The sequence below is a fragment of the Artemia franciscana genome, chromosome 4 (assembly GCF_032884065.1).
Source record: "Artemia franciscana chromosome 4, ASM3288406v1, whole genome shotgun sequence".
NCBI classification, from domain to species: Eukaryota; Metazoa; Arthropoda; class Branchiopoda; order Anostraca; family Artemiidae; genus Artemia; species Artemia franciscana.
This window is the reverse complement of record NC_088866.1, coordinates 29,573,869-29,590,665: the sequence shown is the minus strand read 5'-3', so window position 1 is coordinate 29,590,665 and position 16,797 is coordinate 29,573,869. Positions and strand designations below refer to the sequence as shown.

The window sequence follows — 16,797 nt, the reverse complement described above, 5'->3', positions numbered from 1 at the left end:
AATCATTGTGGATTCTACAATGCTTTCAGAAAAATTCTAGTCAAACTTCAGCACGAAAAGGGGAAGGAGGAAGATTGAAAGGGGTGGAAGTCCCCCTCATCCATAGGATAATTTCTTTTTATTAATTATTTGATGACACTCTTTAATTTCATTAAAAATATTCTTTAACTTAAAAGGGAAAATCTGAGTGCTGAGTATATATTCCAACGAATAATTACTTTGTGTTACGAATGAATACACACAGTGCCTTTTAATTTACCTCTGCCTCTTCTTCTAACTAAAAAATTGAGTAAAAACACATAAAAATTATTGTTGATTCTGCAATGCTTTTAGGAAAGCCCAAGTGGAACTAAAACGTGCAGGAGGGAAGGAGGAGGGCAGAAAAGACTGTTAGCACCCATTATATACGGAAAAATTTATTCAAAAAAATTAATGTTGCTCTTTAATTTCATCAGTTGTTTATCTTAATTATATTAACACATTGATTCTGAAAAAAGGACTAAACTATATTTCGATTTAGTCCTCCAGAGGAATAAGTTAAGGATACATTTATGTGAACGTTTGAATGACTTTATATCAAACAATAAGCTGAATAAAATATGCAAATATTATACAATATATTATGTACAATATTTATAATATATGCGCACGTTTGAATTACCGCATATAAAAAAAAGCAGGAGGAACATTTGTGAATATCAGACTACTCTATTAGTCTAAAATGAATATTTTACATATAAATATTCATTTTATAATTTTATAATTAGTATTATATTATTATAAAATATTTTATAATTTTCTGACATTATTATTAATACATTAGTTTTTTATAACTTCAATCACATTTTATTTATAATAGTTGGATATAGTCGTTGGAGCAACTGTACGTATAGCAATAGGCCTTTTATAAACTAAATAAAATAAAACTCACGACATCCGATATGTAAACTCCTGGGCCATTTCGTCTTCCAACAATACTGAGTCCTAGACCTTTGCCTGGCTTTTTCATTAGGTTAACTTCAATTGTATCATATCTATCATCATCCTTGGCTGCACCTTCATCACGAAGCACCACCATTTTCACCTGAAAAGCAGAATCTAGTTTTAAATTTTTATAATATCCAAAGGACTCACTTGAAAGCACCAACAATTATATTGAAGTCACAGAAAAAAAATGTCGAAAAAAACCTCAACGCCATCTAGCGTTTCGTGACAATGGGCATATTTATCAATCTAATAATAAGAATAGTTAATTTAAGGTGTGTAGTTGGTAAAACTAATGTACTAATAAGTGTCTGGTCTCATCCTCACAGAAAATTGATTACGAAGATTGAAGATGTCGCCAAACGCTAGATGGCATTGAGATTTTTTGACAATACTAACGCCAGTTTCCGCTCTTATAAGTTACCCATACTGCTTACCACACACTTCAAAAATACTATTTAAAAAATGAAAGAAAATTTGAAAAAGAAAAGAACATTTTCATAAAAGATTTAAACAAAATTTAATACATTAGATAAAAGAAAAACAAAGAACATTTAATTAGGTAAAAACTTAATGAAAGGTAAAATTTCAATAATTAAATAAAAGAAAATTAGCTAAGAATTGTGCCATTTATGGACGATAGCTGCTCTTCAGATAAGATCTTTTTACCTTTTTGGAACGATTTTATGTGAAATTAAATGTTTCGATTGTTTTATTCATATTCCCATATGTTCATGTTAGCATTTTTATATGTATAGTTATTTTTTTGTCTTTTGGTTGTTTTATAAAGGAATTTACTGATTATTTTTGCCACACTCGGGCTTTATGGCTTTTCCCTCGGGCTTTATGGCTAACCATTCTTATATGCTGTGGTACTTATTCTTTTTATAATACATTAATTTTCCTCTAATGGTTCCCATTATAAAAACTGTAAGAAATAAAATAAAAGAAAAACAAATTGGTCCTACCAAGCTACGCGTCGAGTATGGATACTGCGATTTAAAAAAGAAACAAAAAAACCTAAAAACATTGGCCCGCAGTTCATTGATGCATACATATAGCGCAATCTGACCGTTGGGTCCTAAGACCGTTAGGACCGTTGGGTCCTAATTGAGCAACAGCTTTAAATGAGCGATAAAGTCAATTAACTCCTTAATATTTATACTGTCTGAAAAGCAACCAATCATTACAAACCGGCTTTTAAGTTGAGCACGACAGAATTAGTTCTAATAGAATATGATTCGTATTTTGTCACATACGACTCTTGAGTATACCCTGTAAAACAAAATGACAATGAACATACGTCCTTTTTAGGATTTAGGAATATACCGGATTCCTAAATTCCTTTTTAGAAATATAAGTACCTCTAAGACAGCTGAAATTTTGCTCCGTATCCCCTCCTTCATTATCATCATTTTTGTTCATCTCCTCAATATTTCCTTCTCATTGTGATCCTTGATATTCGCTTCCAATTTTGTTTACTAGATCTGAGTATGCCGTCTCAAGCGTCTGCTCCATCTAGACAAACACTCAGAGACAACGTATTCATAATATCGCACCATTTTATTTATTTTTTTTTGGAGAAGGCGATTGCGTGGAGGATAGGTTACACGTCAATATAGTGACAAATTGCGTGGAGGATAGGTTACACGTCAATATAGTGACAAATTTTGAATCCCCAGAGCTCTTGCCATTAGCCCTCTATATACGTTGGAGGAAACCTGGATGGAAATAGAAAATATGCCACATATTCTTCATGTTGTCTACTGGGATCGTATACAAGTAAGATGCTAAACATTTAATTAATAGTAACAAAAGACATTGACAAGTTGAATTTTGAAAACCCCTATTTAATGACATTAAAGCCACTGGATATATGAAAGTATATTATGATACCTTTGCGGGAGTTTTTCTAACGGTGCCTTTGTCTTACTGTTAGGTGTGTTTCTCAAATCCTAATTATTCAATTCGAAAATTTGTTCACCTGCGCCAAGTCTGCTCGACCCGGACAAACCTCGTTAATAGACGGTCTCATAATATCAAATTGTTGATGGGGAGACTCGGTGAAGGAGAGTCTTCCCATACGCCACTACGGCACATAATATTTAAAAAATCAAAACTGTGATTTTGGGAGGCATTGATACTATCACCCTAGATATACTGGAGCAGGCTGGATGTCGCAGATATGCTGGAGTTGCAGACAGGGAGCACCTATGCTGGAGCAGACTGGATAAAAAGGGAACACACACTAGACAGACTTCGTATCATTGAAGGGTCTTATGTACCAGTAATAATGCATAGAAATTAATAAAACACAAAAGCATGGTGACTTTTGAGAGCCCTTAAATAATGACGAGAAATTCACTGGATATCTTCGAAGTCACGCATAAAGGTCTCATCTGACATTTTCACATTTCTGAGATAATTACCCAAAAACCAGTTGCTAAGCTGCTCCCAAATCAGGGGGATCAATGCTTATTGGACATGTATTGCCCTGCTCTGCCTCCCTTTGAGAACAGCTTAGCAAACCATTCTTACCAAGTATCTGAAAGGCGTGAAAATGTGAGATACGGCCGTTAGGGGATTGCAAGTGATGGTATACAGAAACACTTTACCTTTGCGGGAGTTTGTCTAAGAACGGCTAACGCTTTACTATGAGGCACGTTTCTGAAGTCTTCATTGTTCACTTCCAAAATTTGATCTCCAGGTTTGAGCCTTCCATCTCGTGCGGCTGCACCATCTGGATAAACTTCATGGATCAGAATTGAGCCCTAGAAATATTCAAATACACTAGTGAAGACTACAGTCAGGCACGTAAATATATTATTTTGGCGGTTGGCCAAATAAACAAAAAATCCATTTTCATAATTTGAGTAAGAAATACCGGCAAAAATTTAGTATTTCGGGGGGAGGGGCCAGAGATCCCTATCTACGTCCTGCATAGAGTTAATGTAATAAAAATTAACTCTTCCTATGTTCATGATATTTCAATTTAGTAAGAATAACTACCAGGGTAGGTGGGTTCAGTCAAATTTCACTTCATTGGCATGATTTCATGTCCACGCGATGAAAAAAAAAGTCTTCTGGAAAAACATTCGGTATAAACGAAAATTGATTTCTTAGTCTAACAATGGGATTGAAATTACGAGGTTATAAGGCCGTATTTATGAATTTGGGCTCCCTCCCCCTGAAAAATGAATGTTTTAACAGTTCTTCCTGAATTGGCTATATTTTCAGAAGATTCATCTGTTCTGTCCATTTTTTGCTCAGAAATGGGTAGAAGGGCTCATAACTACGTTGAGACCAATATAGAATTGAGACCAATGTAAATGAACTCCATTTACATCTTCCTTATTCGAGCTGGAATATTATTTGTTCAGGGAAAACGGGAGGAAAAAAGGACATGTAAGTTTGAAAACTATATCTTTCTAAGTTTGTCCTTCATAGACTCTAGCAAGCAGGGGGAAGGATAAGGAGGTTTTTTTTACCCCCGAACAACAAGAAGACATTAAGAAAATGCATAAAATGAGAAAATGAAAATATAACGTTGAAAACTTGGTAAAACAAAGCTCCTGGTAGCACTTGCCTTTTCCCTCCAAGGAAATTCCTCGGGGCTAATCATATTTTTATGGCCCCTTTTTCATTTAGGGTGGGTCCTTGAATTATACTTTCCTTGAAATTGAATAAAACCCCATTAGCAAAAAAACAACAAAAAACAAACAAACAAAAGGTGGAAAAAATATGCGTACTCCTCAATACTAGAGCCTCTATTCTACTATAATGACAGTTTTCTAAGGCTTGTGACAAATTAAAACACTTCCTCATTTATTCGGCGTTAAATATTACTCTTTCAAAAACCTAGGTTCTATGATAGACCTTTACGGCAGCGCCAGAAAGGAGATCCAGGCTCCTATTTCTTTTGCTTTAGCTATTTTTCTCCTTGTGAAGAAATCCCTACAAAAAATTTATCAAGCAACATTGAAGGCACAACTGCCGATTTTTGATGCAATGGTGGTATCAGTGGAACTGTTCGTCTGCAAGATCTGGCTCTTAAAAGCCTCAGAAGTCTGGGTTCAGGACGTCTTCAATTAAACATGCCTTCGGTGCATCCTGAAGGTCAGGTGATCTGCAAAAGTCAGCAACGATACTAACTGCAGTACAACTGGAAACCGGCCTCACCTATCAAATATCATCAAATGTAGACGCCTCTAGTGGTTCAGCCATGTACTACGATGCCTTAACAACACAATATCGAAGCAATGCCTGAAATGTCTCCCTTTGCCGTCGTGAAGGAAGCGAGCCATGAGTCAGAAGAAAGCCTGGCTATCCAGCATTAAGTCCGACCTGGGACCGCTTGGCGGGTTCAGGAAATACAACAGATGCTAGGATCAAGAGTAGTTGTCTCTCACCAAGCCAACAACTGCATATAGACCTTCCTGAAGCCAAACATGTCACTGAATCTCGAACGTCCACAATAAGCCAGGAGCTTGCAACGTGAAACAAGCCGATTAAGCACACAAATTGAAATTGATTACAATTCATTTTTCTTTGACAGCTATCAAAACTATTCTCTCTGATAGGTTGTCAACGATGAAAATCAATTGCAACAAGTCAAATTGAACATGGAGTAAGTAACATATGAAAAGTAAGTTAGCGACTACTCAGAACTAATTATAATACTGCTCGATACTCGATGCGATACCACGCCTAAAATTCTCAACGATATCCTATCAGAAATCGATTGCCATTAAAAGTACCGTTACGTTCTAAAAAAATTACCCCTTGATCTACCGTTATTGGAAATAGTTAAAGGAACCAACGGCAACGGAAAACCGATTTTAGCCTTTTATGAAGTGATTTCGCTCCTACCCAAAACGCAATCACGTCCGAGATGTGATTATTTACCCCATATTTCCCGTTTGTACAACGGTAAAAAACATTCATTTGGCTTCTGACCAGTGTACAATAGTTCAATTTTAAGCCGGATTAACTTTGGAATATATTATAACATTGAGAGTGCAGATATATTTTACCGTGGCGCTGAAGAATTAAGGATTTGGACTTAAATTTGGATTATTTTTTCAGTGACTATTCTTTTCTTTAAAAAAAAACCTTGATACGGATTAAAAGTATTACGATCTACTGACCTAAAATCAGGTATTTAATTACATTTCATGTATCATTTACATTTCAGTCGTTAATAAGCTCTTGTCGCGTGCAAATAGAAACCAGTTATTTCTCCTCATTGAATGTATCTGGACTTCTAAATTAGCATAATGTCGAGTGAGAAAGACATACTTATGCATAATGCTTTGCTAAATCATTTATCGCGAGCGCTCCAAACAAATAAGGCTGATGAAATTTGCAAAAAGGCAGTGAGATTTTATGACAAGGATACGATTATAAAAGCTAAGGATACACTTTGGCACTATTCGAATACTTTGAGTCGCAACGTTGCTCGCCAAAAGATTGCCAATAATTTGTTAGATATGCTGAAACTGTTCCAATTATGCGAGACTTAACCGGATCAAATTGCCAAAATTCGTAATTTTTGATCCTAAGCAGGTCCCAACTACGCCTGGTGAATTGAGTGCTATTGTTACTCAAAAAGTGACAGAAATCTCCAATAATTTGAAGGACTTTATTGAAAGTGAGAAAAAAGCCCGTGCAGCTGAGAAACTTGCTACATCCATGAATCAATTAGTCACTCCACCGGCCAAGCCTTCCTATGCAGTTATTCTCAAGAAGCCCCCCTTAGACCTTAAAAAGACTGACTCTCGTAAAGCTTATCTGGAGCATGTTTGTGGAGAAGCTAGTGGGAATATAATCGAGCTTCGTCCCAGTAGAGACGCCTGGAAAGTAGTCACAAAGGATAAAACTGGTACCGAACTTATTATGTCACGCATAACCGGGAATAACCCTGAAGTCGGGGGCCTAAACTCCAATGCCCCTCCTTTTTCAGTATTATCCGTTATGTTCTGAACCTGAACGAAAATAGCCTATGTGATTTGATTGCCAACTGTTTGAAAGCAACTTAAACCCGAAACTCCCGTTCATTTAAGCTTCTTTTTGAGTCTAAAGAGGACCTCGAGTCTCCTATTCGCTCTCCACCCATCATAGGGTACGAAAGACTCCCCATTAGTATATTTCAACGCTTGCCACCCCAATGCTTCTCTTGCCAGTCATATGGTCATTTTGCGTGTGCGTGGTCAGGTACCCGAAAATGTTCCAGGTGTGGTGAGGCTGGCCACTCCACAACCAAAGATAATCCTTGTACAAAGGCACTTAAGTGTGCTCTTTGCGATTCCTCCGACCACCCATGTTACAGTTTTAAGTGTCCTGTCGCTCAATCTCTTCTAAAGAATTCCAATGCCTGAAGAAACCTTACAAATTGTATCGTGGAGCATCAATGGGAAAGTTCTGCCGAAACATCACCTACTGTCTGAACTTTGCTTGCTGTTTGACGTGGTGGGTCTCCAGGAACATTTCTTGTCAAGCGATAGTCGTCAACTGTTGGAGTTCACGTCTACACGTAATATGTTTTTCCTCCATGCTAAGTCCACTCGCGGTAGGCCTTCAGGCGGTTTGGCACTGATCATACGGAAAGAGCTACTTGGTAATCTAGTTGCTAAGTCTGAAAGTTTCCTTGCGGTTAAAGTTTCGAATGTGGTCATGTTCGTAGTTTATTTTCCTACTAACTACCGTAATGATATATCTGAGAAGTTCCCTCTCACATGTACATCAATTGCCAAGCTAGTATCAAAATATGAAGATGAAGGCCTATGTTGTCTCCTATTTGGTGACTTTAACTGTGAACTGTCTGACCCTGAAAACCAATAGATCTCAGATCTTACTCCATGCTTGTCCAAGTCTCATCTGTGTTGGAAATGATCGCGATTTTACGTATATCCATCAATCTGGCTCCGTGTCTCAGTTGGACTATTTCTATTGTTCTTCTATGATTAAGCCCTCCTCTGCTACTTCGGTTCTTCTTGATTACTCCATATCCGACCACATGCCGATCTGTAATTCTTTTCAAATAAAGCCCTTGCCGCAAACTTCACCCACAAATTCTCCACCTAAATGTGTAGCCTCAACTGCTAACATCGATTCGTACCAGAGTTCACGTGACTCCATACTGTCAAAGATCCGAATTCCTTTCACACTTCTCGGTTGTACGAACATAACAGTAGACTCGGAAAAAACTATCCTACTAAACATCTACTGTTCTGAGATAACGCATACTATCCATAGAGCTGAGAAAGCAGCAGTTCCTATCCACAAAATTCACCACGTCAATGAAGCGCGTAACTGACGGAATAATCCTAATCTCCTAGCCACAGGTGATTCAGCTAAATTCTGGCTACAATTATGGACAGATTGTGGGAAGCCGCACTCCGGAGTAGTCATATATTTACACGAAACGTAAATTTTCCAAAGCCATCGCACAGCATAGGGCTAATGAAATTGCCCGTACCAGCGAGATTGTCGATAATTCGCCTCCTGCTTTATGGCGTCTTCGAGCTAAGAACAAATCTTCCAATGGCACATCTGCATGCCAGAAAAAGACTGGTGCGACTACTTCAGAGACCAATTTTCAGCCCATAATTCCTACCTAGACAACACCTTTCGCCAGGCCCTCGATAAGGAGCTCCAGTTTGCAGTTAAGGATATTGGTTTCCTGGTCACTCCGTCTTTGATGCGTTCCAAAATTGTTAAGATAAAAAAAAAAAATAAATAAAAAAATCTAAGGGCATCGATGGTATATCTGGCACCCATTTAAGCTTTGCCAGCAATCTTCTCCTAGAGCACCTTTCTCTGCTATTTCAAATGATTTTCGTTACTGGCATTGTTCTAGACAGCTTTGGTGTTGGATTGGTCCATCCTATTCTCGAAAAAGGTAAACCAGCTGACCAGTGCGCTTCATATCGTCCGATCACTGTTTCAACTACTTTTTGTAAGCTATTTGAATCCCTTATTTTTGATGAAATTGCACTTCGATGTACTACTCCAGACGACCAGTCGGGTTCAAAAGGCACTCAGAACGGGAACACGTTCACAGCGTTCTTGCAAATTTTCTTGTTGATGCAGATAAAAATGGTGATTTTCTCTTCTTTGTAGCGCTTGATGTTAGTAGAGCCTTCGATTCTGGCATCCATGGCCATATCCTGCTCAAAGCCCTTCAGCGAGGTGTTTCCTCTTGTATCATTTCCCCTGTTTACAATATGTACAACAAGCTCTCGGCTGTCATCCTGATCCCCTCTCCGTCCGGCACTTTTCCTTCTAAAGAAATGCTGAGTGTCAAGAAAGGCGTACGTCAAGGTGGCAAAACTTCACCACCACTGTTTAATAACGCTATCATCGAAGCACAACAAGTAATAAAGCCGCCGTGCTTTTTCCGTGGGATCAATCTATCGCTACTGAACTTCGTTGATGACATTCTTCATGTTTCTCGTTCGATATCTTTATTTCAACAAAATTACGACTCACTTGCAGCGGCATACAAGCAGATCAGACTTTCCTTCAACGAATCTAAAACAGAACTTCTTTTCTTCAATGGTTCAAAAAATGAGCTTTCAATTAACCTCTCCGTTAAAATTGGCGACACTCTGATTAAGCCCTGTGAATCCCCTACCTATCTTGGCCTCCCTATTTCTTCTACATTGAAGGACACACGCTCAGCACTGACAAACCACTTCTGTTCCCGTCTAGGAGCGTCTTACGGATTACTTGTTGCCAATAAGTATCGTTTCAACCGTCCTCTCCTTGCCCGATTATACAATGCTTTTACTACCCCCCATCTGCTTGCTCTAGCTCCCTTCTGAAAAATATTCACAGCTACCGAAAAGAAAGCCATTTGTAGCGTATTCTACAGATATGCCAAGTTTCTCCTGCGTCTCCCTCTGTGCCACAGCAATGGCGACATCTCCATGAAATACAAGGTCACCCACCCTTCCATGGCCACAGAGAGAATAATCTCCAAATTCAGTGCCAATGTTTTAAGAGCCAACCACCCCTGGACTAGTGTTATTTTATAATGTTTGTAGTTGAAGTGTATTTAATTTTTTTTTACTCTCTTTTTCTTTTTTATACTCCATCTTTTCTGTTTTCGAAAGGTAATAAATTAACAATAATACACTCTCCCAAGAGGGATTTAAAATATACACTGCATGCAAATAAATATAAATAAAGCATGTACCCTCAATTTGCCCCCCCCCTTTGAAGACTATAAAAAATACGGCCAAAAAAGCTTTTAGCATGTTTATCGTTTATGTTTCCTTTGCAGGTTTTGGTATTTTTCCGCTTTCTTGCAGTATTAGTGTACCAAAATCTTGGTCCAACGAGAATTTCGGTTTAAAAAAATGTTTAGCGAAAATTTTGCGATCATACTGTAGATGAGATTTATCTCTATCTACCAAACTGAATTTTGAAATTTCGTGTAAAAATTAGTAATATCCCAACACTGACTCTGTAAATGGATTAAATAAAAAAAAAACTAATTTTTTTTACCTGAAAGTAAGGAACGACATTAAAACTTAAAACGAACAGAAATTACTCCGTATATGAAATGGATTGTTCCCTCCACAATCCCTCGCTCTTTACGCTAAAGCGTTTAATTGTTTTAAAAAGTAGAATTGTGGCAAAGAGTCAAACTTTAGCGTAAAGAGAGAGGGATTGCGGAGGGGACAACCCATTTCATATACGGAGTAATTTCTGTTCGTTTTAAGTTTTAATGTCGTTCCTTACTTTCAGGTAAAAAAAATTTGTTTTTTTTTATTTAATTTCTGAACGTTTTTGAATTAATGTATGTTTGGTTTTGGCTCTCCGCACATAAATTATAAAATGAAATTTGTATATTAATTCTTTTTTTGGCTAAATGCCTTTCTCTTAGTTTTGATCACACGATTTTGAGAAATAAGGGGTGGAGAAGATGGCCTAGTTGCCCTCTAATTTTTCGGTTACTTAAAAAGGAAACTAGAACTTGTAATTTTTAACGAACGTTCTTATTAGTAAAAAGTATACGTAACCTAAGAATTAACTTACATAACAAACTATCATAACCTTATATTTTTATTCTGTATACGAGGGGGTTTGTACCCTCGTTAATACCTCGCTCTTTACACTAAATCGTAAGTTTTGTCCCAATTCTTTAAGAATGACCCCTGAATCAGAAAGGCCGTAGAATAAATAGTTGAAATTACTAAAAATACTTTAGCATAAAGAGCAAGGTATTTATCTCCTCCTAAATACCTCGCTCTTTATGCTAAAGTATTTGTAGAACCCCTCACATGCGTAATAATCTCTGTTCGTTTTAAGTTTCACTGCTACTTCTTCCTTTCATTTGAAAAAACGTTTTCATGTTTTTTTTTCATTGTTTTCTTATAGTAATGCTAGAGAATCCTGTGCCCTTTTCATTAAATTTTTCTTCCCCCATGACAGATTCCTCCAAGGAAAGATCCTCCAAAATAGTCCCCTCTCCTCAGCCCCACCCCCAAACAAAATAAAATCCCCCTGAAAACGTCTGTACACTTCCTAATAACCATTACTATATGTAAACACTGGTCAAAGTTTGTAACTTGCAGCCCCTCCCCCAGGGATTGTGGGGGAGTAAGTCATTCCCAAAGACATAGTTATTATGGTTTTCGACTATGCTGAACAAAATGGCTATCTCAAAATTTTGATCCGTTGACTTTGGGAAAAAAATGAGCGTGGGAGGGGGCCTAGATGCCCTCCAATTTTTTTGGTCACTTAAAAAGGGCACTAGAACTTTTCATTTCCGTTAGAATGAGCCCTCTTGCGACATTCTAGGACCACTTGGTCGATACGATGACCCCTGGGGAAAAGAAAAAAAAACAAAAAAAAAACAAACAAACAAATAAACACGCACCCGTGATTTGTCTTCTGGCAAAAAATACAAAATTCCACATTTTTGTAGATAGGAGCTTGAAACTTCTACAGTAGGGTTCTCTGATACGCTGAATCTGATGGTGTCATTTTCGTTAAGATCCTACGACTTTTAGGGGGTGTTTCCCCCTATTTTCCTAAATAAGGCAAATTTTCTCAGGCTCGTAACTTTTGATGGGTAAGACTAAACTTGATGAAACCTATATATTTAAAATCAGCATTAAAATGCGATTCTTTTGATGTGGATATTGATATCAAAGTTCAATTTTTTAGAGTTTTGGTTACTATTGAGCCGGGTCGCTCCTTACTACAGTTCGTTACCACGAACTGTTTGATAGATCTGAGACTATTTAATCCGATGGAAAGACAAGTATCTTGTCTTTTTCATGTAAGTTCCAGCTGTAGGCTTGTCACAAAATGGTTTTTTTTTCATAGGGATACCTTAAAGCAATAAAGATGTCTCCATATATAGCGATTTCGGGTCAAACTTGTCTAATGCTGGAAGAAATCCAAAATTCAGGAAGATTTATAGTGCTTCTTCAAAGTTGAAAAGGATTCAATCGATTATTGTGTTAGTCAGATTTCTTCCATGTCGATAGGAACGAATACTAATAATACATTATTTTCAAGGCAAACTTATTGTGATACTTAGTTAAAGATCATCTATATTTTTATGCTGGTCAGCAAGGGTACGAAACAGAAAACATTCATGAGAACAAGAGTACAAAACAGCAAAAGTTTGTGAAAACTGGAAAATATTTTGGCAGGGGGTATTGAATTTTTTAAAGTTGGAATGAAATCAAGCAATTGTTGTGCTAGTCCTACTTACTTCCTGTCGATGGGAATGAAGATAGTGAATAAATCATTCTTGAGGCAAACTCATCATGCTTTCTGTGCGGGAAAACATGGGTACAAAATGTGAAAAAATTGTGAGGACTCAAATATATTTTTTAGGGGGGATACTTAGGGATTCTGCGGCTGACATTAAAAATATAATTATGGGAATGAAAGGGAAACTAGCAATAAAATGTCTAAATTCTTATCCCATCCAGGATGGGAAAGACAAGATATACTAATTCAAAATTGTTTCAGGACCCCCCCTGCCAATAGTTATATTCTTGAAAATCAAGTTCAAGATCTGCGAGAACGCGAAATTTAGAGCAAGCTATAACAAGCTACAAAACTATACTCCCTCCTTCGTGACTGAAATACTCCAAAGGTTTTGACTGTGTTTACCTTTATATAATTAAAGCGTGATTCGTATTAAGCGGACGGTCTAATTTTTGAGGAGAGTTAAAATAAAGGAAGATCAGCTACGCTTTTTCTAGATTAATATATATATATATATATATATATATATATATATATATATATATATATATATATATATATATATATAGACCAATTAATATATATATATATATATATATATATATATATATATATATATATATATATATATATATATATATATATATATATATATATATATATATATATATAAAGTTAAATATAATTAAACTAATTGATCGTTAATAGTCCAACATCTTTCCTGTCACTGTGAAATAATTTTTCAGGTTAGACATGTTGAGATACTTGGTCAGGGAAAAATGTTTTACTTTTTGTGGACATTTTATTACTTTTTAAAGGAGTTTTCAATAGGTAGAGAGAAGGAGAAGGGAGGGGGAATGCTGAGGAATGAAGATGGAATAAAAAGTTTGATAGGGTTAATGCAAAATGATCGATCCATCCAGGCACATCTGCAGGAATTATTTTCGGGTGAGGTAGGGCTCAAATGGTGCAAGAAACACTTCTTATTTGATAATTTGAATAAAAAGTGCCCAAAAACCCGAAAAATGTTATGATTTTGGATACTGGCCAAAGGCATCACCCTGGGTACTTCCCCGGACTCGTCCATTTAATAGGACTACCCTTTGAAATAGTGGCTTCCAAATAAACGATTTTAAGGTCTTTTATCAGTTTTAAGTCTTTTATAAGTGTTTATCAATAATAATATCGTTTGGATATTTTCAGCTATGTATCTGTACGAAATAAAATGAGATAAAACCGGTTGCGAAATGACACAAGTAATATGTCTCGATAAAAATCAAAAATTAGTAATTTGACCAAATCAAATGAAATTGTGAATTAAAATGAACATCTCCAACAGAATAAACAAAACATTTTACTCTTTTGGCCAATCTCACGTCCATTTATACCCTTATTTTCCAGATATCTTCCTTTTAATTATTTAAATATTATGAGGTTTTTAGAGCAGTATCATAATTTCGTCAGTATTGCCACTTTGTACCATGAAAACAAATGAGCAAAACCAGTTCGTTGAATTTGACAACGCTTTTCGTCCAAATTCAAATATAAAAGTATTTTGATTCACAAGGACAGGTGCACCTTCGAAAAAGCTAAGGCTTCCTAAACTATTTGGTGGAATACCTTTTTCAGGGATTTTTTGCTGATTGTTCACCCACGTTTCATTTTTTCACACCTATTCCCAGCAACAATCAAAAACTGCATAACTGAATATAGAGGTCTTCCAAAAATATCGTGGTAACGAACTGTAAGTAAAGAACAACCCGGCTCAATAGAAACCCAAACTCTAAAAAACGGAATTTTGATACCAATAGATACATCAAAATGTATCAAAATGTATACTTTAAATATATAAGTTTTGCAATTCCTGAGAAATTTATCTATCTTCAAAAAAGTGAGAAACACCCCCTAAGAGTCATAGAATCTTAATGAAATCACCCAATTAGATTCGCCGTATCAAAAAACCTGAAGAGGTTTCAAGGTCCTATCTAAAAAATATGGAATTTTGTATTTTTTTTCCAGAAGTTTTGGGTTCGGGGGGAGAGGATTGCGTGGGATGATCTTTCCATGGAGAAATCTTTCATGGGGGAAGGGAATTTTTCATGAAGCGAAGGTTTTCCCAGCATTATTTAAAAAAACCATCAGAAATTAAATAAAAAAAAAGTTATTTCAACTGAAAGTAAGGAGCTACATCAAAACTTAAAACAAACAGAAATTAGTACGTATATGAGGGGATTTTTCCCCTCGTCAATACATCGCTCTTTACGCTAAAGTATTTTTAGCACTTTCAAAAGAGCTATTTATTCTAGCCTTTGTGATTTAGGGGTCATTCTTAAAGAATTGGAACAAAATTCAAACTTTAGCATAATGAGCGAGATATTGACGAGGGGGCGAACCCCCTGACCTGACACCCGTAATTTCTGTTCATTTTAGTTTTATTGTTGTTTCTTACTTTCAGTTGAAACAAAACTTTTTTTTATTTAATTTTACTATAAAAAACTGAACTCGCTATTTTCCCAATCTTTTTTTTATAGATATCAATAGTTGTGCAAATTCCAACTTGACCAGTTAAAACAATCAAATTATATTTACGCTGTCCATAGTAACTTAAGTAGCCTATGCATATAGCCTATAAGGTATATACCATGGAAATAAAATCTTACCAATAAAGTGTCCGATCCACCTACAATGCTCAGCCCAAGTCCAAGTTTGTCCTTATTAATTTCAATTGTCGTTTCTGCTCCAGGTTTAATTTCACATGTCGCTGGATCTTGTGGAGGTTCTTCTGTAGATATAATTTGTGCTATAGTATTAGGCTTTTTGGGACCACCATGAGTCCTAAGTGTAGTTTTCCCTAAAGGGCTCCCACTACGGGGGTGCACAGTTTCCTGTTGAGGGTAGTCACTCCTCTGCTTGAAATCACTAGCGGGAGAAGTTTGACTCCGAGATATTTGAGGCTTTGGAGCAACTACGGGCTTAGGAGGCACTTCTGAAAAGAATAGTCAGATTAAGCGAATTAATATATATATATATATATATATATATATATATATATATATATATATATATATATATATATATATATATATATAGGTAGTATACAGGACATAAGAGCAGAAGTTTTCGATATGCTGCGTTAATAACAATACTAATCTATCTTTTTAGAAGATTAGTATAAAGTAACATTTTCTCGAAAATCGTACTATAAGTTTCCCTGAAAATTGGCAAAGAACCAATTGCCATTTGAAAAAAAACAAAATCTAAATAAGTTATGACTTTGGGAAAATTCATTTTTCCCCTCCCAGCCCCCTTAACATTTTCTATAAATCGTCTGCTGATTGAAATTAGAGACGCCTTGAAGATTTAAAGCTTTGAACATAAGTAGGAGGAGTTTCAGAATAAAATTTGTTTGTCAACAAATTAATTGATTCCGAATTTTTAGGATAAAATATTCCATTTGAGTCTGTTTGATTTGCATGCCGGGGACCAAGCTTCGTTCGGTGGTTATTTGTTCGTTTAATAAGATTGTTTGTAATAAGATAACCGTTAGTTTTTTTGTTGGTGTGAAAAACGACCTAGATAGGTTACGACATAGGAAGTATTCGCTCCGAGCCTTGATTCCACCATATGTGAGATCACCAAGCGGAGTTATGCCGTTTTAGAAGTAGCGGACCCCCTCCCCTCCAAAAAAAATGTGGTTGAAAATCAGGAAAAAGAAGGTAAAAACAAATGGCCAAAGAGTTTAAAGAGGTTCAGAATTCCTTGAAGGCGTACTTGTCTTTAAGGACCAGCAGATTAACGTCCAAATTTTTGCGGACAAAAAGCGCTGTCTTTTACAAATCAATTCTGCTTATTTATTTTCAAGGTTTGACGTGGCAACCCTGAAGAAAATGTGGCACTGTCCTAAAAACGTTTTAATATTACGACAGTCAACAGAAAAATTTAAAGAATAAGACAATTTTTCTGGTATAAATAGACACAAGGTTAAACCAGACCAGTGGCGTCAATACACGAAAATGAAGGGTGGGTGGCTGCAAAAATGCATTTTTCAAAATTGATGGGGGCGGGGCTAATGCAAAA

At 36.3% G+C, this 16,797-nt stretch overlaps 1 protein-coding gene across 4 annotated transcripts in view; it reads right to left on the bottom strand.

The window, feature by feature from the left end:
- The window catches only part of LOC136026265 (multiple PDZ domain protein-like), a 448,978-nt gene that overhangs the window by 15,496 nt on the left and 416,685 nt on the right, over nucleotides 1-16,797 (bottom strand). For 3 of the 4 annotated variants that reach the window (XM_065702652.1, XM_065702653.1, XM_065702655.1), the window contains 3 exons: nucleotides 15,381-15,706; nucleotides 3,600-3,755; nucleotides 932-1,084 (listed from right to left, as the gene is read on the bottom strand). In XM_065702652.1, coding sequence (XP_065558724.1) covers nucleotides 932-1,084; nucleotides 3,600-3,755; nucleotides 15,381-15,706 — 635 coding nt within the window. The remainder of the gene's footprint in view (nucleotides 1-931; nucleotides 1,085-3,599; nucleotides 3,756-15,380; nucleotides 15,707-16,797) is intronic. The other variant, XM_065702654.1, reaches the window with a different exon arrangement.